The sequence below is a fragment of the Carcharodon carcharias genome, chromosome 5, assembly GCF_017639515.1.
Source record: "Carcharodon carcharias isolate sCarCar2 chromosome 5, sCarCar2.pri, whole genome shotgun sequence".
NCBI classification, from domain to species: Eukaryota; Metazoa; Chordata; class Chondrichthyes; order Lamniformes; family Lamnidae; genus Carcharodon; species Carcharodon carcharias.
Window position 1 is genome coordinate 198,073,705 of NC_054471.1, and position 19,444 is coordinate 198,093,148.

Consider the following 19,444-nt stretch of genomic DNA (forward strand, 5'->3'; position numbering starts at 1 on the left):
CATGGTTTCTTGATTTTCCATAGAAACTATGAATTGCAATAAATGAGCTGAATTTTGGAATCACAGAAATTTACAGCACAGAAGGTAATTATGCCCATCATGTCTGTGCTCACTCTCCAAAACAGCTTTCAACTTAATCCCATTTCCCAAACTTTTTTGTGTTTTTTTTTTAAATATTTATCCACTTGCCTTCTAAAAGCAATTATGGATTCTGCTTTCACCACTTTTTCTAGTAAGGCATTTCCATGCCCTAATAACATATTACATAAAAAAAATTTTAACCTCTCTCTTTGACGATCTTAAATTTATTGCCTCTGTCCACAATTCACCTCATCAAAACCTCAATGCTGAACAGCTTTAATGGATCTCCTCTTCAGCTTCTTTGCCTTAATGAAAATAATCCTGTTTTGATAGTTTCACTTCATAACTGAAGCCTCTTATCCTTAGCATTGGAGTGAATCTCTTCTACACCCTTTCCATCACTCTAACATTTCGCTGAAAAAACTGGACACAATATTATAGCTGTGGTCTAACCAATAATTTGTATAAGTTTTACATTGCGCCTTGCATTTGTATTCAGTGCCTCCATTTATGAAACATAGAATTCCATATTCCTTTTTTCTTATAAAAAGGCATCTTTATCCACTCGCCTTCCCATTCTTAAGTTTACAAATTTGAGCTCTAACTCACTCTGCTCCACTATTCAGTTTTAAAGTTTTACCATTTTGTGTATATTTCTTCGCTGATTCCTCCTCTCAAAATGCAAGACATCAGGTCCTACACATTAAATTTCATCCGACACCTATCCTGTTCTCTCAGCATAGCACTACATTCTACTTCTCTCAAACAAACACCAGCTCAAAGACAGACATTCTAATGTCTGCTGAGTATAAGTCAGAGGGGATCACAAAGGGTGATGCACAGAGCTGTGAGTGATCAGATAGAGTTACAGGGTCAACAGTTCTTGAGCAGAGGGTCAGGAGATATCTTCCCCTAGGGAAGGGTCTTGGGATCTAAATCTTTCTGGTGCTGCTTTTATACATAGGATAGGTTGCCAAAGTGAGCTGTGTGTGATAATGTGTTTACCAGTTATCTACAATGCTTCAGGGTTTTGCTCTGATTAAGTTGGGTGTATCCATCCCAATTAAGTATGTTACCTATTGTCAGCCAGGGCATGACATAGGAAGGAAAGATGGAAATTATAATTTAAAGTGAAATTATTTTAAATTGTCATTTCTGTTGAAGTGCATCTCACCAGTTATCAGCTGCATAGTCAATTGCTGTTTCTAGAAGACCAAACTTATTTAGTAACTTAACGGCAGACTCTCCTCCCAGGCTCTTAGCCCATAAGTAGGCCACTTGTTTATGGGCATTTGCACCCCCATGGGCTTTAGAAACCTGTAAGAAAAAAAAAAGTTTTCTAAAATTCAAGCTTTTCAAACTGTGGCTACATAAAGTTTAACAAAAATAAGAAATTTGACAATTTAAGCAGCATTTGCTTTGGTATACTATTGCAATAAACAAATGTGCTATCAATTTTTTTGTGTAAACAATAACATTTGACCTACTTCTGTATGTCCACTACTACTTCCTCATGAGTCTTTCTTTAAACTGTTTTTGTTAAATGTCCAGAAGAACATATAATGCATCTATTTCACAAGTAGCTCCTTGATCTCATCACCTGTTCAATCAGCTTTTAACCAAAACTTTTGATTATGCCATACCTACTAAAATAAAATGCCTGCTTTGGGCACCCTTAAATTTTGAATGAAAAGGTTTGACCAATTAGAAATATGAATTGTTACTTATATATAGGAAAGTCATTTAGATACGCTAGGTGGAAATTTTCACTTTAGTACATATCAGAAAATTGTGCACCCCAGCCAATGATCTTCTGTCTGTTAATTTCAATGAATGGAAAAGCATGGGTAGTGTGCGCTCAATTCTGATGTACACTTCTAATTGGTGCCAGAACAAAACATCTTCTCTATTCTCTTTAAAAATATCCTATGTCTGGTTACCTTCTTCCACTTTGAATTTTTGTAGGTGGCCTTCTTAAGGGGATAAAGTGGAGAAAAAATGAAAGGAGGATGATCCAGCTGAATAAGGATTACTGTTGAATACATTTTATATTATTTTTTAAATTATTTGATGTATAAATATATATTATATGCAAGAAAAACATAATAGTTTATATAATTATATTTATTGGTCAGAACAATCCAGATAGCAGGAGGCCAGCAAAGGGCAGAACTAGACTGGGGCAGCAACGAGCCAGTGAGGAAGATTGGAGGTAGGAACAGCAGGGCAAAAAGGCCCCATTGATTTTACAACAACTGGCCAGGGCTGAACTTGAATGTGCAGGAGCAGGGTGCAACCAGTCCCATCAGGGGAGGCAGGCTGTCAATTTCAATATGTTAATCATTTGATTACAGCAACATCAACATGACTTTTGCAATTGAACTGTGGGTCCAAAAGTTTTCTGAGCTCCCCAGGAATCACCAGTGAAAGCTAGACAAGAACATAGCATCAACTGAGAGGGTTGAGACAGGGAAATAGTCCAATAAGTATTGAAATTTCAGCTGTTTCTTGCCTGTTCGTGTGAAAGGCTTTGTTCATAGTACTTGTGCTGAGAAGTTAATTTGGCAACTTTGAAAGTATCTTTGACAACTTAGATCGGGTCTATCAGATCAGCATGGATGCTGCTTATGTTGTGTTATTTTGGACCTTAGATTAGGAACATGATGATCAGCAAGAGCAGGAGCAGCATCAGCAGAACATAAGAAATTGGAGCAGGAGTAGGCCATACAGTTCCTCAAGCTTACTTGGCCATTCAATAAGATCAAGGTGAATCTTTGACCACAGCTCAACTTTCCCACTCAATCCTCATCTCTCAATTCCTTTAGAGGCTGGGACATCTTTATCTTCAATATACTCAACAACCGAGCATCCACGCCCTCTGGGACAAATAATTCCAAAGATTCACAACCCTCTGAGTTAAGAAATTCTTTCTTGTCTCAGTCCAAAAGAGCCATCTTCCCTTACCCTGAGACTATGCCACCAGTTCTAGACTCTCCAGCCAGGGGAAATAGCCTCTCAGTCACTATCCTGTCAAGCCCTTTCTGAATCTTATACATTTTAATTAAGTCACATCTCATCTTCTAAACTCAAGGGGGGAGGTGGCGGCGGCGGCGTGGTGGTATTGCCACTGGACTGGTAAACTAGAGACCCATGGGGATGCTCTGGGGACGTGGGTTCAAATCCCACCATGGCAGATGGTGGAATTCAATAAATATCTGGAATTCAAAGTCTAATGATGACCATGAGACCGCTGTCGATTGTTGTAAAAACCCATCTGGTTCATTAATGTCCTCTGGGGAAGGAAATCTGCTGTACTCACCTGGTCTGGCCTACATGTGGCTCCAGACCCCACAAGGGGCCTAGCCAGCGATGCCCACATCCCATGAACAAACGAGTAAGAGTTTTCTCCACGCATAGGACAAACTTCTCCTCTCAATAATTTAGGAATCAACAGCACAGAAGGAGGCCGATTGCCAATCCCCCACCTTCGTCCCATAACTCTGCGCATTCTTCCTTATCAGATAACAGTCTAAATTTCCTTTTGAATGTTTTAATTGAACCTGCCTCCACTATACTCCCAGGCAGTGCATTCCAAACTCTTAACTACTCGCTGCGTTAAAAAGTTTCTCCTCATATCGCTTTTGCTTCTTTTACTAATTACTTTAAATCTGTGCCCTCGAGTTCTCAATCCTTTCACAAGTGGGAACAGTTTCTCCCTATCTACTCAGTCCAGAACGCCCATGATTTTGAATAACTCTATCAAATCTCCTCTCAGCCTTCTTTTCTCCAAAGAAAACAGTCCTAACCTGTCCAATCTATCTTCATAACTGAAATTCCTCATCCCCAGAACCAGTTCCATAAAATTTTTCTGTACCCCTCTCTAATGCTTTCACATCCTTGCTAAAGTGCGGTGCCCAGAACTAGACGCAATGTTATAGCTGAGGCCGAACCAATGACTTATACAAATTCAACATAGCCTCCTTGCTCTTGTACTCTATCCCCTATTAATTAAGCCCTGATTATTGTATGTCTTATTAACTGCTCTCTCAGCCTGTCCTGCCACCTTCAATGATTTATGCACAAGTAAACCTATATCGCTCTGCTTTTGCACCCCCTTTAGAGTTGTATCATTTATTTTATAAAGTCTCTCCACATTTGTAGTAATTATGGTTTTATTTAGTGTGTAATGTACTTTTAAGAAAAATACTTGTTAAGGAAGATCACATGAGCTGTAGTAACCAATAGGAGAGTAGCGCGGCCTATCTCAGGAGTTAGTGTGTGTAGAATTGAGTTGGAGTTGAAAGCATGGTTAGTTGCTGATGAGTATATTGTAAATAAACTTAAGGTTTCCACCTAAGAAGTGTCTGCAGATCAACTCTATCAACAGTAGCAACTCGGCCACCCTTACAACAACTCGGCCCCATGGCGATGAGAATAAAACAGGATTGAATAGAAAAAATCAAGTTAGAAAGAAATTGGCACTGTACCTCACCCAGTAATAGTAAATAGCAAGCTCTGTTAAAAATGAAGAAGTTATGATCTCTCAAAATTTGGGGAAATTGATCCTTTTGAACCAGCTAGATACGATTGGTTTCATTACATAGAATGCCTCACGTTCTTTTTTCAGCGAACAAGATAATGGGGAAGAGAAGAGGCAAGCAATCCTCTTAAGAACATATGAGAGTAAAACCTATGGTTTGATTTGAAGTTTGACAGCACCAGGTTCGAAAAATTTTGATGAATTGGTGGACCTCATGGAGAGTCATTTCCAACCAAAACCCTCAGTCACGATGCAAAGGTTCAGGTTTAATTCGCGAAATAGAGCCCCAGGTGAGACAATTGCATGCTACATGGCAAATTTGAAGCAGATAACGGAGCACTGCGAGTTCGGTACATCTCTAAATGACATGCTCAGAGATCGTTTAGTGTGTGGTTTGAATGAGGAGACTACTCAGAAAAGATTATTGTCCTAAGTGAGTTTGAATTTCAAGAAGGTGCTAGAGATAGCACGGGCCATGGAAAGCTCAGTAAGAGATTCAAAATCAATACAGGGTGTGCAAAATGGCACTGTCCTCCATATCGGGTGGGAAACCCCAGCCAAAAAGGGCACGACAATGCAAGACTCTGCCGGCCCCTGCTAGCTGAAGAATAAAAAAAAACTAAGCAGCGAAATCGAAGAATAGTTTCAATAGAGATGGAAACAAGCAGTCTTTTATCGATTGGCAGTTTCAAAAAACAAAATGGTACTATTGTCACAGAAATGGACATATAATGAGGCAGTGCAAGGAAAGATTCAAGGAAGCTTGTAAACAAAAGAAGCTGCCCACTGAAATCTACAACGAAACAACAAATTCTGACATTTACTCGTTTAATCTGAAAGTTGGAAAGACAGAACCAATATTTGTCACAGTGAAAGTAAATGACAAACCCGTTAGAATGGAAGTGGACATGAGAGTTTCCACTACAGCAATTGCGGAACATACCTTCAGGTATCTGAATAATGGTGACTATCAATTAAGTTTAGAAGAAACAGCTGCCAATCTCAAAACATATATGGGTGAAGACATTCAAGTAAAAGGCATAAGCAAAATAAATGTCCATAAGGAAGCCAATCGGCATAGCTACCAGTGTTAGTATTGAGACGCAGAGGACCAAGCCTTCTAGGGCGAAATTGGCTATGGGAAATCAACGTTGATTGGTCACTGAGATTCCAAAAGGAAGCTGGAAGCATTCCTGTTTTGAAAAAGGAGTGTGTAAGGACTCAATAACCTGAAGAAATATAGGCTGTCTTAAGCCAAAACCTAGAAGAACAGCAGAAGAATCTCAAAGAGACTCTGCTTGATGATAGAGCTCGAGGCAAGGTGAGCAACCTTCACAGGAAAAGACCTTCACACATTACAAGATTCCATCAGGTCAAAGTTTGTACCTCTGGAAAAGTATGAAGAGAAACAAAAAGAATTCAGCACTCTTCTGAATAAACTGCAGAAAAGACACAACAATGGTCAATTTTTCAGGAGGCAGCAAACAAATATGAAAAAGAGATGGAAGAGCTGAAGAATCAGCTAAATGAAGCCAAAGAGGCTTTGGAACTAAAAGTCGCAGAATTTTCAAAACAAGTTGTGCTTGCATCTGAGAGAAGTCTGGCCATAGTGAAGTCAAAAAGAAGGCCAAGATTAAAAGTCTACGCTAGAAAGAAGGTGGCACATACAAAGAAGATACAGAAATACTAATAGGGCTTTAATTCTGGCAGCATATGAATACACTTTCGTACATAAGCCTCGCAATCAAATTGCAAAATCCGATGCCTTTAGTTGTTTTCCTTTACAAGAAAATGTTGAGCACAACCCAGTTCCGCAGGAACTTGTTTTAATGTTAAATTTCTCAGATCCCTCATCGGTATGTGCTCGCCAGATCAGGGACTGGACAAGTCGAGACCCAGTCCTATCTCAAGTACAAGTGCTGCATGGAGCCCGTATCTGATTAAATGAAACCGTACTTCACAGGAGACATGAAATAAAAGCAAAGGTGGCATCCTGTTGTGGAGAGCACGAGTGATAGTTCCTCCAAAGGGAAGGGGGCCACTTTTAATTGCCTATCCAGGAATTTCTCAAATGAAGACCATAGCACGCAGCTATCTATGGAGCTTGGGATGGATGGCAAAATAGATTGTTTAGCGGAGCACTGTGTGCAATGTCAGTAACTGCAAATGTTGCCAGCAACAGCTCCGCTACACCCTTGAGAATGGCCTGGGCGTGGTTACAAATTGATTATGTTGCACCTTTCCTGGTAACAATGCTTCTGCTCATTGTCGATGCCCAAACAAAATGGTTGGACATATATGACGTGAAGTCACTAATGTTGGCTGCGATAATGAGAAACTATGTCAAGTTTTGCCATTCACGGACTACCAGAAATAGTCATTTTTGATAATGGCACAGCATTTACAAGTGCTGTGTTTCAACGGTTTGTCGGCCTCAACTGTATCACTCATGTAAAAACTTCACCGTCCCACCCTTCCTCAAATGGACTGGCTGAAAGGGCAGTTCAAATGTTTAAGGCAGGCATGATAAAGCTAACTGGCAATTCCCTAGCAACCGAGCTAGCAAGCTTTCTTTTTCATTACAGGACTACCCCTCACACAACAACAGGTGTCACACCTGCAGAGTTTGTTGAAACGCCAGGGCAAGACTGAGCTTAGTAATGCCGAATTTAGAGGGGAAGGTGGAAAGGAGTGAGGGAAGCCAGAAAACTAGATATGATTGGCATAGTCGAGAGAGGAAATTTACTGTGGGAGAGATGCTATACATGAAGAAGGAGGACCAAAGTGGTTACTGGGTGAAATAAGTGGTGACTGGACGTCGATCTTACCACATGGAGATGGAAGCCCGGATCATCCGGAAACATGTGGACCATTTAAGGAAGAGAGAACCATTTCACCAAGATTTGGTTCCACTGGTGATCATGACCAGGTCTGCGGTTCCTGTTGAGGATCCTCAACCCAGGACTGACAAGTCTGATGTTCCTGTAAGAGTTGAGGGTACAGAACTGCAAGTGCCCACCGAAGCACCTGATGTTCAGCAACTCCGGCAAGTGAGGTTCCTGACAAAGCATCTGAAGTTGTGAAGCTGCGATGTTCCACACATATCAGGAAACCCCCTCAAAGACTGAACTTGCAAATTCCTTACCCAGTGTAAATATTATGTTGTCTTGAAAAATTTGTACTTGTAAATACAATATATATAGCCGAGTTAAAGGGGGCGTATAAGTTAATTGGCATACAAGATGACCCCATTTTTCTGCACCTACTCGACATATAAGTTAACCATTGTTTTCAGCTATGAAATGCTATACTCACATTAGTAACTAACCTCAATTTTTCATTCCAGAAATGTACAATTTACTTACATTACATTATTTACTTACTGTAAGTCAGCACATGGGATCAAGCAGATACGGGTTGTGTTGCTAAGAAGATGCGCGGCAGTTGAAGACACGCTCACACAGACCATATGACAAGTGACAAACAGGGATGGGTCCTCCAACAAAAAGAATGAAGTACAAAGCTGCTTTCAAACTGAAAGCCTTAACTTTTGCAAACTCACCAAATAGCTCTGCCTGCGACGAGGGTATTTAATGTTAGTAAAAAACTGGAGCAAGAATGAAAGGAGGAGTCCACCCTGAAGATGATGCTCAAGACCAAACTTGCCATGAGAACAAGAACCTGCCATGGGCCTGATCTTGAAAAGCACGTATTGAAATGGGTCCTCGAAAATCATTGGAATAGTTACATTGTCACCAGAAATTCAATGCATATATGTGCTGTTAAGTGAACCAAATCAAACTCTGACTCCGGATCCCATACTACCGAATATGGCAACTAGTGCCGTGGAAAGTGGGCGCGTCCAGTTTGCCCCCGACTCTACTCCGCTCCTGCAGATCAATGCAGTAACGAATAGCCAAGGCTAGGGAATCTCAGTTTTATTTAAGATGACATTTGTATGTCATTGGAAGATCCTGGAAGAAATGCACAGCAGCCTAGGGTCGTGAGAACCTTCTGCATTGCCACTGCTCAGGAGATTTGGGCCCATATTTATATGATTCAAAAATCAAACAGAAATATACTAATGTTACATCATGTAACACATCCATGTGCAATTACAAATCTTTACTTTCTCTTCCAGCACTTCTACGTGGTGCAACCCCTGTGGCTTCAGTAGAGGTAGAGGCAGAGGCAGAGGCAGGCTGCTGGGTCCCTGCCCTGGCAGCTGAATTGTTCTGGGCAGACATCCTCTGTATTTTGAAGCCAGTGTGGGCCTCACTAAAGGCTACTCCACCTGCATCTTTGCAGGTGCAGACTCAACCATCGAGACACAAGACACCATGTGGTGTACTGGCTATGAAGGGGTCAATGGGTGAGAAGTGGAAAGCACTTTGAGCCAAGTGTTCATTTCCATGTCACTTCTCACCATCACCCCTCTCATGGTCTACCCTCACTTCCCTGCCAGAATGAGCTGGGGAACACCGCTGCAGATCAGTGGGGTTAGGAACGGCCAAGGCTAGGGTATCATCGATCCTATTTAAGATGGCATTTGTAAGTAATTGGTAAAGGCCTACATGCGCTTATTAGATTGCAGCATTTGATGCTCCATGCAGGTGGCTACTCTTAAAATGCATGAAGACATCATTGCAAAGGCTTGAGGCATCATGTTACCCATGCTCCAGACAGACTTCTCCAATCTCTCTGCAAGTGTACGCAGCGTGGCTCCTCCAGAATTCTCCCCTTCATCATTGTACATTGTGCAGCATCTATGTCCAGCTGAGCAGAGCTTGAAGCATCCCACATCCTCTCCCTGTCCCTGACCCACCATCTGCACTTGCTCACTTGTAATGCATGAGTTACCAGGTTAAAACTCAAGTGCTGTACCATCAAAGTTTGACTCTCTGGGCTGGTGCCTGCTCTCAATAACATGGAAGCTCCCGGAACACCTCCTGCTAAACAGACCAAGTCCCACCTGAAAGCTACGATGGCGACTTCCAACAGGCAGATTTTCACACAGAGTACAACAGCTCAGAGCAGGTCCTGACACTGACCTTCCACATTGATGCTGGTTTCCAGAAAGGCCTGAAGACAGGAACCTCCTTTATTGACTTATCCTGTGCCCTATGATACAGTGTGACACATGGGCATGCTGCTGAAACTCTGCAAAATCATCTGCTGTGTGAAAATCCTACAACTAGTTAACTCCATGATCAGCAACTGACCTTGGCTTGGCTTCCCAGTCTAAAGAACCCCAGAATATTGAGAAAGCATTCATTGAAGATCTATATTCTCTGGAAGCCTACTTCAGAAAATGGAGACTTCGACCAAACGCTGTCAATAGTGCCATTTCAGCCTTCTATCTAAGGAACTCAAAGAATTTAATGTCCAGTCGGCCGAGTAATGGCCAATCACTCACCCAAGATCCAACACCAAAATACCTGGAGTTCACTCTTGACCATACCTTGACCTATGAGCAACACCTCCAGAACATCACAGCCAGGGTCAAGATGAGAGTGAATCTCATACAGAAACTGGCAAATACCACCTGGAGCAGCAGAGCCAATACACTGTGCACTGCTTCGCTCATCCTGGACTACCCAATAGCAGAGTATTGCTGCTCAACCTGGCTCAGGAGCCGCCTCACAAACATGGTAGATAACTACCTTAGGCAAGTCGAGGATTATTTCAGGAACATTGAGACCAACATAGCTCAAGTGACTCCCTGCGCTATCACATTGAACTTTCTGATATCCACGGGTAAAACATCCTCCTCAAAGAACACCATCAGCTGACAGTTAATGAAGCAGTCCCACTGACACAGGACCTCAAAATAAGCCCATGCACCAGTCTGAAATCCTATAGTCCCTGCTGGAACACACTCCACGCTCTATAATCTAATAACAGCTCCACCTCCTGGGTGATTGCAAACATCACCAATCGCAAACTGGTAACTGACATGAGCAGCGAAGTCCAGGTTTCAACCTTACGTTGAAAATCTGGGCAACCCTCAACTGTTTGAGAATGGGCCAGGGAAGATGTGGCCACTTACTCCACAAGTGGAACATAACCTACAGCTCAAATTGTGACTGTGGTCATCCAAGTCAGGCCATTTCCCACATAGTGAACTCATGCCCTGAGAGGTCCATTCCTGGTGGCATCACAACCATTCACACTGCACCAGCTGAAACTGTTGAATGGATTAACAGTGACATGGAACTATAACTGCTTTCCCAACCATACGAAAAATGTAATTCTATTACCAGCTGGTTGGGAGGCCCCCATCTCAGATAGTCAAGCAAGCAAAACCACCAGTGACGTTCACTGCTTCCTCCTTTGTAGCTGTTAGTTGAGAGATGGTTGGATGACCACCTCTAGTCCACTGCCTCGTGCCCTGTGCTCTTATATCCTACAGGCCAGAAAAGAGTGAAAACAATGGCATATATTGAACAGATGGATGGAGAGCATTCATTCAGAGTGATGATGAGGGAAAGACATTGTATAAAGATGAGAGCAAATGTCACAAGTGGACAGACAGATGTAGGGAAATGTGTAGACAGAGAGGGATGGGTGTACTTGCAATGTAAATTTGTGAGGAGACTGATGTACTGGGATAGGCTTGAGTAGGCAGAGTATGGGGTGATATGCACGTCAGGATCTCTGTGAATGTACCACAGAACTGACCTTTCCTGCCCTGCTTAGGTCATTAAATTGCTTTTAGCATTGAATCCATGAACATGGCACTACACTCCTGTTGCTAACTTCATGGGCAACCTCCAGTCAGGCCTTCTTTATTTCACCAGTATACTTCTTCCTCCTGTAATTAGGGAATAAAGCCTTCTTGTGGGCCCTTGCAGCCCTTGGCATCATGCACAAAGAGGCTACACTAAAGTGAGGCACAGCATTTGAGCATCCGGATTCCGTTCTGTCAATTCCTTCTGTTACACATCCGATTCCAAAAATCCGTCAAATTCAATATTTGGAGTGTCCCGTTCAATACAAGGGTTGAAATCAACTCATGTGGGTTGTCAATAGACCCACTCATGCTAAATTGGAAATAACGCAATAATGCAGCAGTTGGGTTAAAAAGCCACTGACAGACACACTGCGCTTACTTCGGGTTTCCCACGAGCTACCAGACCCCACACCAGACCCCGTCACTCCCAGCTTGTGAGGAACATAAAACTTAGCCGTACTGGTGTATAGAGTAGATCTTCTTACCCTGTATGCTTCATCCCACATGTCATTGACACGGTACATGTTCACGATTGCCTTCCATTCTTTTGCTTCCAAGTAATGGTATTCAGCTTCTCGAAAACGGCCTTCACTTTCCAGTTCCTATAACAACACCATTGTAGATTGTCAGATAAACATTGAAATTGAATTCTGAATCTGTATTTAGTTTTTTTTGGATAACTGCATCTGCAAAGGCTTTAATGTGAGTTTGTTACTTCTAAAAGTATACATCTATGGGTTCAATCCTTATAGTGCTATCTTTCATATATCTGAAGCATTTGTAACACAGTCAACCACTGATTATGAGCGTACTATAGCAAAACCATATTTTTTCTTTTAAAAATAGGAGATAAAATATTTTAAAATAAGTTGTCTTTTTACTGCAATTTTATGTTACAGTTTTCAGATCTATATGAGACACTATACCACCCTACCCATATACTTTTGCAGTGAGCTAGCGCTGCCAGTTGTTGAAAGGTAAATCTAGAATATAGTAAACCTGCATTCATTCATCAACCCCTACCTTTGCAAGATGAAGATGGGTGTCTGTGAGTAGGTCCTTGTGATATTTTGCTACAAGTCGAATCATGTCATCATACATTTTAAGCTTCTTATACATTGTGATTGCTAAATCAGGTTCATCCACTGTAATGTACAACCTGCAGCAAAATCAAATTGTCACTACATCAACAACATAGAAATAAATTGGTTGATTTGTTCATATTAGCATAGAACATCAGATACAAATGCAACAATCTTTGAACTACATTTCAGTAGTGGCTATAACGCCTTTTACGTACTCCTGTGGTTGCAGGTATCTAATCACATGATATCCAACAGTGTATGGAAAAGAGATGGAGAAACTTTCCTCCATGTACTGTGCATGGCAAAATTTTAAATACCTTTGTAAAAAGGGTATTTACAAATTAACTATACATAACTCAGAAGAAACCTTCTAGACTAGGTTTATTTTCAGTTCTTAGCCAGTTCATTCAGTGGTACATCCATCTCATATCTGGTGGAGGAAAGCACTGCACTATGCACGTGCACATTTTGTGACCTTCAAACAGGGAAGCACTGTGAATAGATACTATCTATACATCATTCTGAAGACTAACTACCCACTTCCATAGTTTATAGGAATCCCCTAGGAGTGCAAGAGATAATAAACAGGACCTAAAACAGGTTTAGAAAGCAAGACGTTTAAAGAAAAGACTTTGTAAATCAAAAATAATGTACTAGAAACTATGCAGTAGAAATTGGAATGTTGTTCTATTCTTCATGGGGTATGGGTGTTGCTGGCTAGGCCAGCATTTATTACTCATCCTAAATTGTCTTGTTGAGAGGGCATTTAAGAGTCAACCACATTGCTGTGGGTCTGGAGTCACGTGTAGGCCAGATAAGGACAGCTGATTTCCTTCCCTAAAGGACATTAGTGAACCAGATGGGTTTTTATGACAATCTGCAGTGATTTCATGGTCATTATTAGACTTTTAATTCCAGATTTTTTTATTGAATTCAAATTCCACCATCTGTCGTGACAGGATTCAAACCTCTGGATTACTGGTCCAGTGACAATACCACTGCACCATCGCCTCCGCTTGACCTGCCTGGTCTGTTCTCTGATGTGCTAAAGCAGTGAGATTTGTTGGTTCAGGGTCACAAAACAATAAAATAGTACCTCAAGTGGATAGGACCATAAAAAAAAAACAAATGCAATTGAGTTTTATGGCAAGAGGTAAATAATATAAAAATTTAAAAGTAATAGTGAATCTACATAAAACTTTAGCAAGACCACTGGTGGCATACTATGTGTAGGTTTGGACTCCATAGTATAGGAAAGATGTTGAGGCAATAGAGAGGGTACAATGCAGGTTGACTAGGATGCTGCTTGGTATGAAGAAATACAAATATTAAGGCAATCTTTAAAAATTAAGCCTGTCTTCATTAGGAGAGAGGAGAATACAGGGAATTTTGATACAGGCTCTTAAGAATATAAAGAGCTATGCCAGAAGCGGAGCTGTATAAAAAACAAAACTGGGAGCAGAGTAGTGGTCTCTGCAATTTTTTTCAGAGAGAGAGTGAAACATTGTGGTGGCATCACTGCAGAAGGAGACGAGGTGGGTGGGGCGTGGGTACAGTTTAACTACAAGTTGATCGTCCTATAACATAACCTAAACCACAATTAGTATAAAAATGAAAAGTAAGCCAATTTCATTAAATACATAAACCTTAACTTAGCATGTTGTATATATCATAACATGATAATTATGCAATATACAATCAGGTGTTTGTTTAATCAGATCTGGGGGATGAAGTTAAAATTAAATAAAGAGGGATGGTAACATTACAGGATTCCTAATTTTTAATTAAATTAAAACATGAGATATATAGATATGAGCTAAGTAAAGCATTTAAGTTAACCTCCCTACAAAATAAAGTGATGTCAGTACAAGGAAAGCAGATTGGTGAGTAGCTGGTGAGTATTTGAGTTAAGTTTCATTTCTAGAAAGTTTAGTTAGTAGTCTAATAAACAGAGGCTGGGAGAGCACCTCAGTCCCATGGATTGAACATTCTGTTCCATGTGGAGACTCCAGGACTTCTTGTATTCTGGACAACCATAGCTGGAGGAACCTGAGCTCAAGCTCTGGGTTTCAGGGCTTGAGCAACAGTTGGCATCATTGCATGTATTCATAAGGTCGAGAGCTATGTGGATAGCACACTTCTAGATACGGTCACCCCACAGCTCAAGGGGGTGCAAAGTATAGGGTGAATGGGTGACCAACAGACAGTACAGGAAGATCAGGCATGTAGTGCAGGAGTCTTCCAAGTATACCAAGTTCTGAATGCAGGGAAGAGTGATGGTTCTCTAGGAGAGTGGAGCCAGAGCACCATGGTGCCACAGGTGGCTTAGCTGTACAGGAGAGGGGGAGGTGGGGTGGAGGGGGCAAAGGAGATCCAGAAAACAATAGTACGGAACTGCAGGTGAACCTGCCACTGCATAATATGATGCCTCCCTCGGGCCAGGGTCAAGGATGTCACTGCATGGCTGCAAAACATTGAGGAAGGAAGGTGAACAGCCAGAGGTCATGGTCCATATTGGTACTAATGACATTGGTAGAAAAAGAAATGATGTCATGCAGGCATATTTTAAGGAGACAGGAAGGAGACTAGCAAGCAGGCCTCAAAGGTTGCAATCTCTGGATTACTCCTGGAGAAATGTGCTAGTGAGTACAGTAATATAATAGAGCAGATGAATACTTGGCTGGAGTATGGCGCAGGAGAGAGGGTTTAGATTCCTAGGACTTTGGGACTGGTCCGAGGGGTGGTTAGATGGGTTGCACTTCAACTGAGCTGGGACAAATGTCCTCATGGGATGGCTTGCTATTGCTTTTGGGAGGGTTCAAGCTAACTTGACAGGGGAATCAGCAACAGGATGCAACATTAGAAAGAAGAAATAACTTGCACAAAGGATTGGGAAGGACACTGCACTGGAGTAAGAAATAGAGTAGAAGGATAAAACACTGGAGTAAGAAATAGTAAGCTGGGGTCAGCCAAGAGCAAATGTAACAAGGTCTAAATTAGGTTTACTGAGCACATACATGAATGCAAGAAGCATGGTAAATAAGGTTGGTGAGCTGCCAAGTGCAGATGGCCACATAGGAATATGATGTTGCAGCAATAGTAGATCTGGTCAAAAAAAAAAGGCAGGACTGGGTACGAATTATGCCTGGATTCAAGGTGTTCAAGGAAGGAAAAAAAAAGGGGATGGCAGTATTGATTAAGGAGAATATTACAGAGCAGGAGGGAGAGGATGGCCTGGAAAGATCAAGCGCAGAATTTGTTTGGCTAGAATTAAGAAACAAGGGGTACCATTACACTATACCGGCCGTATTTTATAGGCCACCAAATAAAGGGAATGACACCATGAGCAAATTTACATAGAAGTTACGAGATGTGCAAAAACTATCGACTAGTGACAATGGGGACTTTAATTATCCTGATATAGATTGGGATGGTAATAGTGTAAAGGGCAGAGAGGGGGAAACGTTTCTGAAGTGTATCCAAGCAAGTTTTCTTGACCAATGAAGAAGCTGGATCTGATTCTGGGAAATGAGGTGGGGCAAATGGATCAAATGTCAGTAGGGGAGCATTTAGAGAACAGTGACCATATCAACACTAGATTTAGATTAGCTATGGGAAAGGACAAGGAGCAATCCAGAATACTTAACTGAAGGAGGACTAATTTCACTAAGGTGAGAGCAGATTTGCCCCATGTAAACTGGAATCAAAAAATGAGTCTGAATTGTAATGGAACAATGGGTGGACTTTAAAGAGGAGATCATTTGGGTAAAGCAAGGTACATTCCCACAAGGAGGAAAAGGAAGAGCAAGCAAATTTAAAGCTCCTTCGATGCCAAAAAAGCTAGAGAGTAAAATGAAGCAACTTATATGTAAGCTACTGAACTTGTTAAAGACCCAACTCCATGTAATTTTTCATTGCCCACTCCATTTTTCAGGGGTTGGAGGTGGAAACATTTGCAGTACTTTATGCCAGGTATAAGGAGGTAGCACAAGGGTAAAAGAAAAGGCCTGACAATGGGATCGTGGCTGCATGCGGCAACAGAGTCTGCTGGTGCCGGTGGCAGCATCTCTATGTTTTCTGACTTCATTTATTCACTGTTTTGGGCCTGCTAGAAGAAATAAGGAGATTGTGCAGTCAGGGGGCCTTTAAATTGATGGCCATGACTGACACTCTCCTGCATGATGTCCCAGCCTAGACACCCAATTGGGCACGGAGCCCCCCTTTGCATCGCTAGTTGGTTGTCTTCCCAACAGGGAGTTGCTAATTGGCAATCCCGACACTTGATTCACCAGGCTGGGGAGTGGGGTGCGGGGGAGTGGGGGGGGTGCGCAGGTTAGGAGCAAACGAACCACTAACTTTCCATTCCATCTCCCTCCTCTCGCCAAAAACCTCAAAATCTTATGTCTTTACAAAGTGGAATTGCTGCAAGTTTGATGAGAAGGGAGTTTGGGGAGGAGGGGAGGGAGGTCCTCTTCTCTTTTTCTTTCTCTATCTTTCTCAGCCTGCAGGAGAACACAGGAGTTGAAAAGCTGAATGACAGGGCTGAGGTTTGAAAACCTCCAGGAATGACATCACAGGAAGAACACAAGTTCATCGGTTGGTGAGAAACTGCTGTTAGGGAGGGTCTTCAAGTAGCTGAAAATTAGAAATACAGATGCTTCTTAAAAGGAGCTACTTGGATTTCAGTAAGAAACACAAGCAATAAGGAAGTAAAGTTAAGTCAAGGCCAGGTAAAATAGTGTAAGTAAAGCAAAGTAAATTAAAGTTAACATGAGGGAAGTAAGCTGAAGCAATGGCAGGACAGTTCGGTTGTGTGGAATGTGTGTCCTGTAATACGTGGGAAGTCGTGGACACTACGGTGTCCTAGACGACCACATGTGCAGGAAGAGTCACCAGCTGCAGAACGTTGAGCTCCAGGTTTTGGAGCTTGAGCGGTGGCTGGAATCAGCGGCGCATCCATGAGGCACGTGTTTAGCATGTTCAGAGAAGTGGTCACACTGCAGCTTAGGAGCCTGGAGGCAGAGACGGAGTTGGTGACCACCAAGCAGTCCAAGAGAACTAGGCAGGTAGTGCAGGGGTCCCCGGGGGTCCCACTTGCCAATCAGTTTTCCATTTTGGAAATTGGTGCAGGCGTTGGTCCCTTGGATAAGTGCAGCTAGAGCCGGGTTTGCGGCGCTACAGGCAGCTCTGCTGCACAGAAGGGGAGGAAAAAGCAGGGAAGAGCAGTAGTGTTCGGGAATTTGTTAGTCAGGGGAACGGACAGGCATTTCTGTGGCTACAGACATGACTCCAGGATGGTAGGTTACCTCCCTTGTGCCAGGGTTAAGGGTGTCATGGAGCGGCTGCAGGACATTCTTCTGGGGGTAGGTGATCAGCCAGAGGTTGTGGTCCACGCTGAACCCAGTGACAGGTAGGAAAGGGGATGAGGTCCAGAAAACAGATTTCAGGGAGCAAGGAAGGAGATTGAAAAGCACCTCTAAAGCAGTAATCTCAGGATTACTCCCAGTCCCACGTGCAAGTGAGTATAGAAATAGGAGAACAGAGAGAATAAACACATGACTGGAAAGCTGGTGTAGGGAGGGAAGGCATCAGATTTCTGAGGCATTGGAGCTGCTTCTGGGGAAGGTGAGACCTGCCACAAGCGGGACAGTCTACACCTGAACAGGACTAGAATGAATATTCTCAGGGAAATTTGCTAGTGCTGTTGGGTGGAGGTTTAAACTAAATTGGCAGGGGGCTGGGAACCTGAGGCCAAATTCAGAGCAGGGAACGTGAGATGGAGAATTAGTGACTAGCTCTGGGAGACAGAAGCAGCACAGGTTAAAAAGTGTACAGCACAGGAATTTGGCAGTTAAAAGGTGTCCAAATAAATGTAAGGAGTATAGCCAATAAAGCCGACGAGCTGAGGGCACAGATGGATACATGGTGGCACAATATCATCGCCATTACTGAAGCCTGGCTTAAAGAGGGGCAAAAATGGTAGCTCAACATCCCTAGATACAGAGTTTTCAGGCAGGATAGAGGGGGGATAAAAAACATTGGGGGTGTAGCATTATTGGTCAAAGGAACAAATGCAGCTGTGAGGAGGGATAATATACTAAATGAAGCATCAAATGAGGCCATATGGGTTGCGCTCAGAAATAAAAAAGGGGCAGCCACATTACTAGGAGTGTACTATAGACTCCCAAATAGCGGAAGAGAGTTAGAAGAGCAAACATGTAGGCAAATTTCTGAGTGAAAAAACAACAGGGCAATAACAGCTGGAGACTTCAACTACCCTGATAGCAATTGGGATATGACAGTGTGGAGGGTACAGAGGGACAAAATTCTTGAACTGCATTCAAGAGAACTTTTTCAGCCAGCATGTAACAAAACCAACTAGAGGGGGCGCAATTTTAGATTTAGGCTGGGATTTTCAATGCCCACTGGCATCAGGCGTGTCCGCTGGCATGAGCAGACAATATGGCAAGGAGGCCAACAACTGGTTTCACAACATCATGAAACCAGTTTGCGACTTTCCGCTCCGCCCGGCGATGGTGGGCCACCTTCCCCACCACTGAACATCAGGAACCTCATTGTAATATATCAGCACATCATTATAATGCCAGCGCACTGGGATCGTCTCCCCCCGACCTGGATGGACCATCCACGCTGGTGTGATTGCACGCTGACGTGCTTCACTATAGCATATAGAAGGCATGCACTTGGCGGCCTGCACTTTGAGGGGAGCTTGGATGCGAGTACACGGTAATATTGTACAGTGCTCGCCCGGGTCACCTGTTGAACTTCAAGGTTGAGGTATATGGGGGGGTGGTGCAAGGGCTGCCTTGTGGCTGAAGGTAGCACACAAGCACATACAGGGTTAAGAGGGATGGTGGGTGAGGGAAGCAGCCATGCATTTGGCACACCTTGGATAAAGTGACCATTGCTCTGTAGCTGAGACAATTCAGGCACTGCCAAATTAATATGATTGGAGTCAGGCCTCGAGCTTCTATGCCCACTCAA

General features: G+C 42.6%; 1 protein-coding gene across 2 annotated transcripts in view; it reads right to left on the reverse strand.

The window, feature by feature from the left end:
• ift172 (intraflagellar transport 172) overlaps window positions 1-19,444 on the reverse strand; it is a 154,458-nt gene that overhangs the window by 51,059 nt on the left and 83,955 nt on the right. For both annotated transcript variants that reach the window (XM_041188324.1, XM_041188323.1), the window contains 3 exons: window positions 12,378-12,513; window positions 11,840-11,956; window positions 1,256-1,398 (listed from right to left, as the gene is read on the reverse strand). In XM_041188324.1, the coding sequence (XP_041044258.1) occupies window positions 1,256-1,398; window positions 11,840-11,956; window positions 12,378-12,513 (396 nt within the window). The remainder of the gene's footprint in view (window positions 1-1,255; window positions 1,399-11,839; window positions 11,957-12,377; window positions 12,514-19,444) is intronic.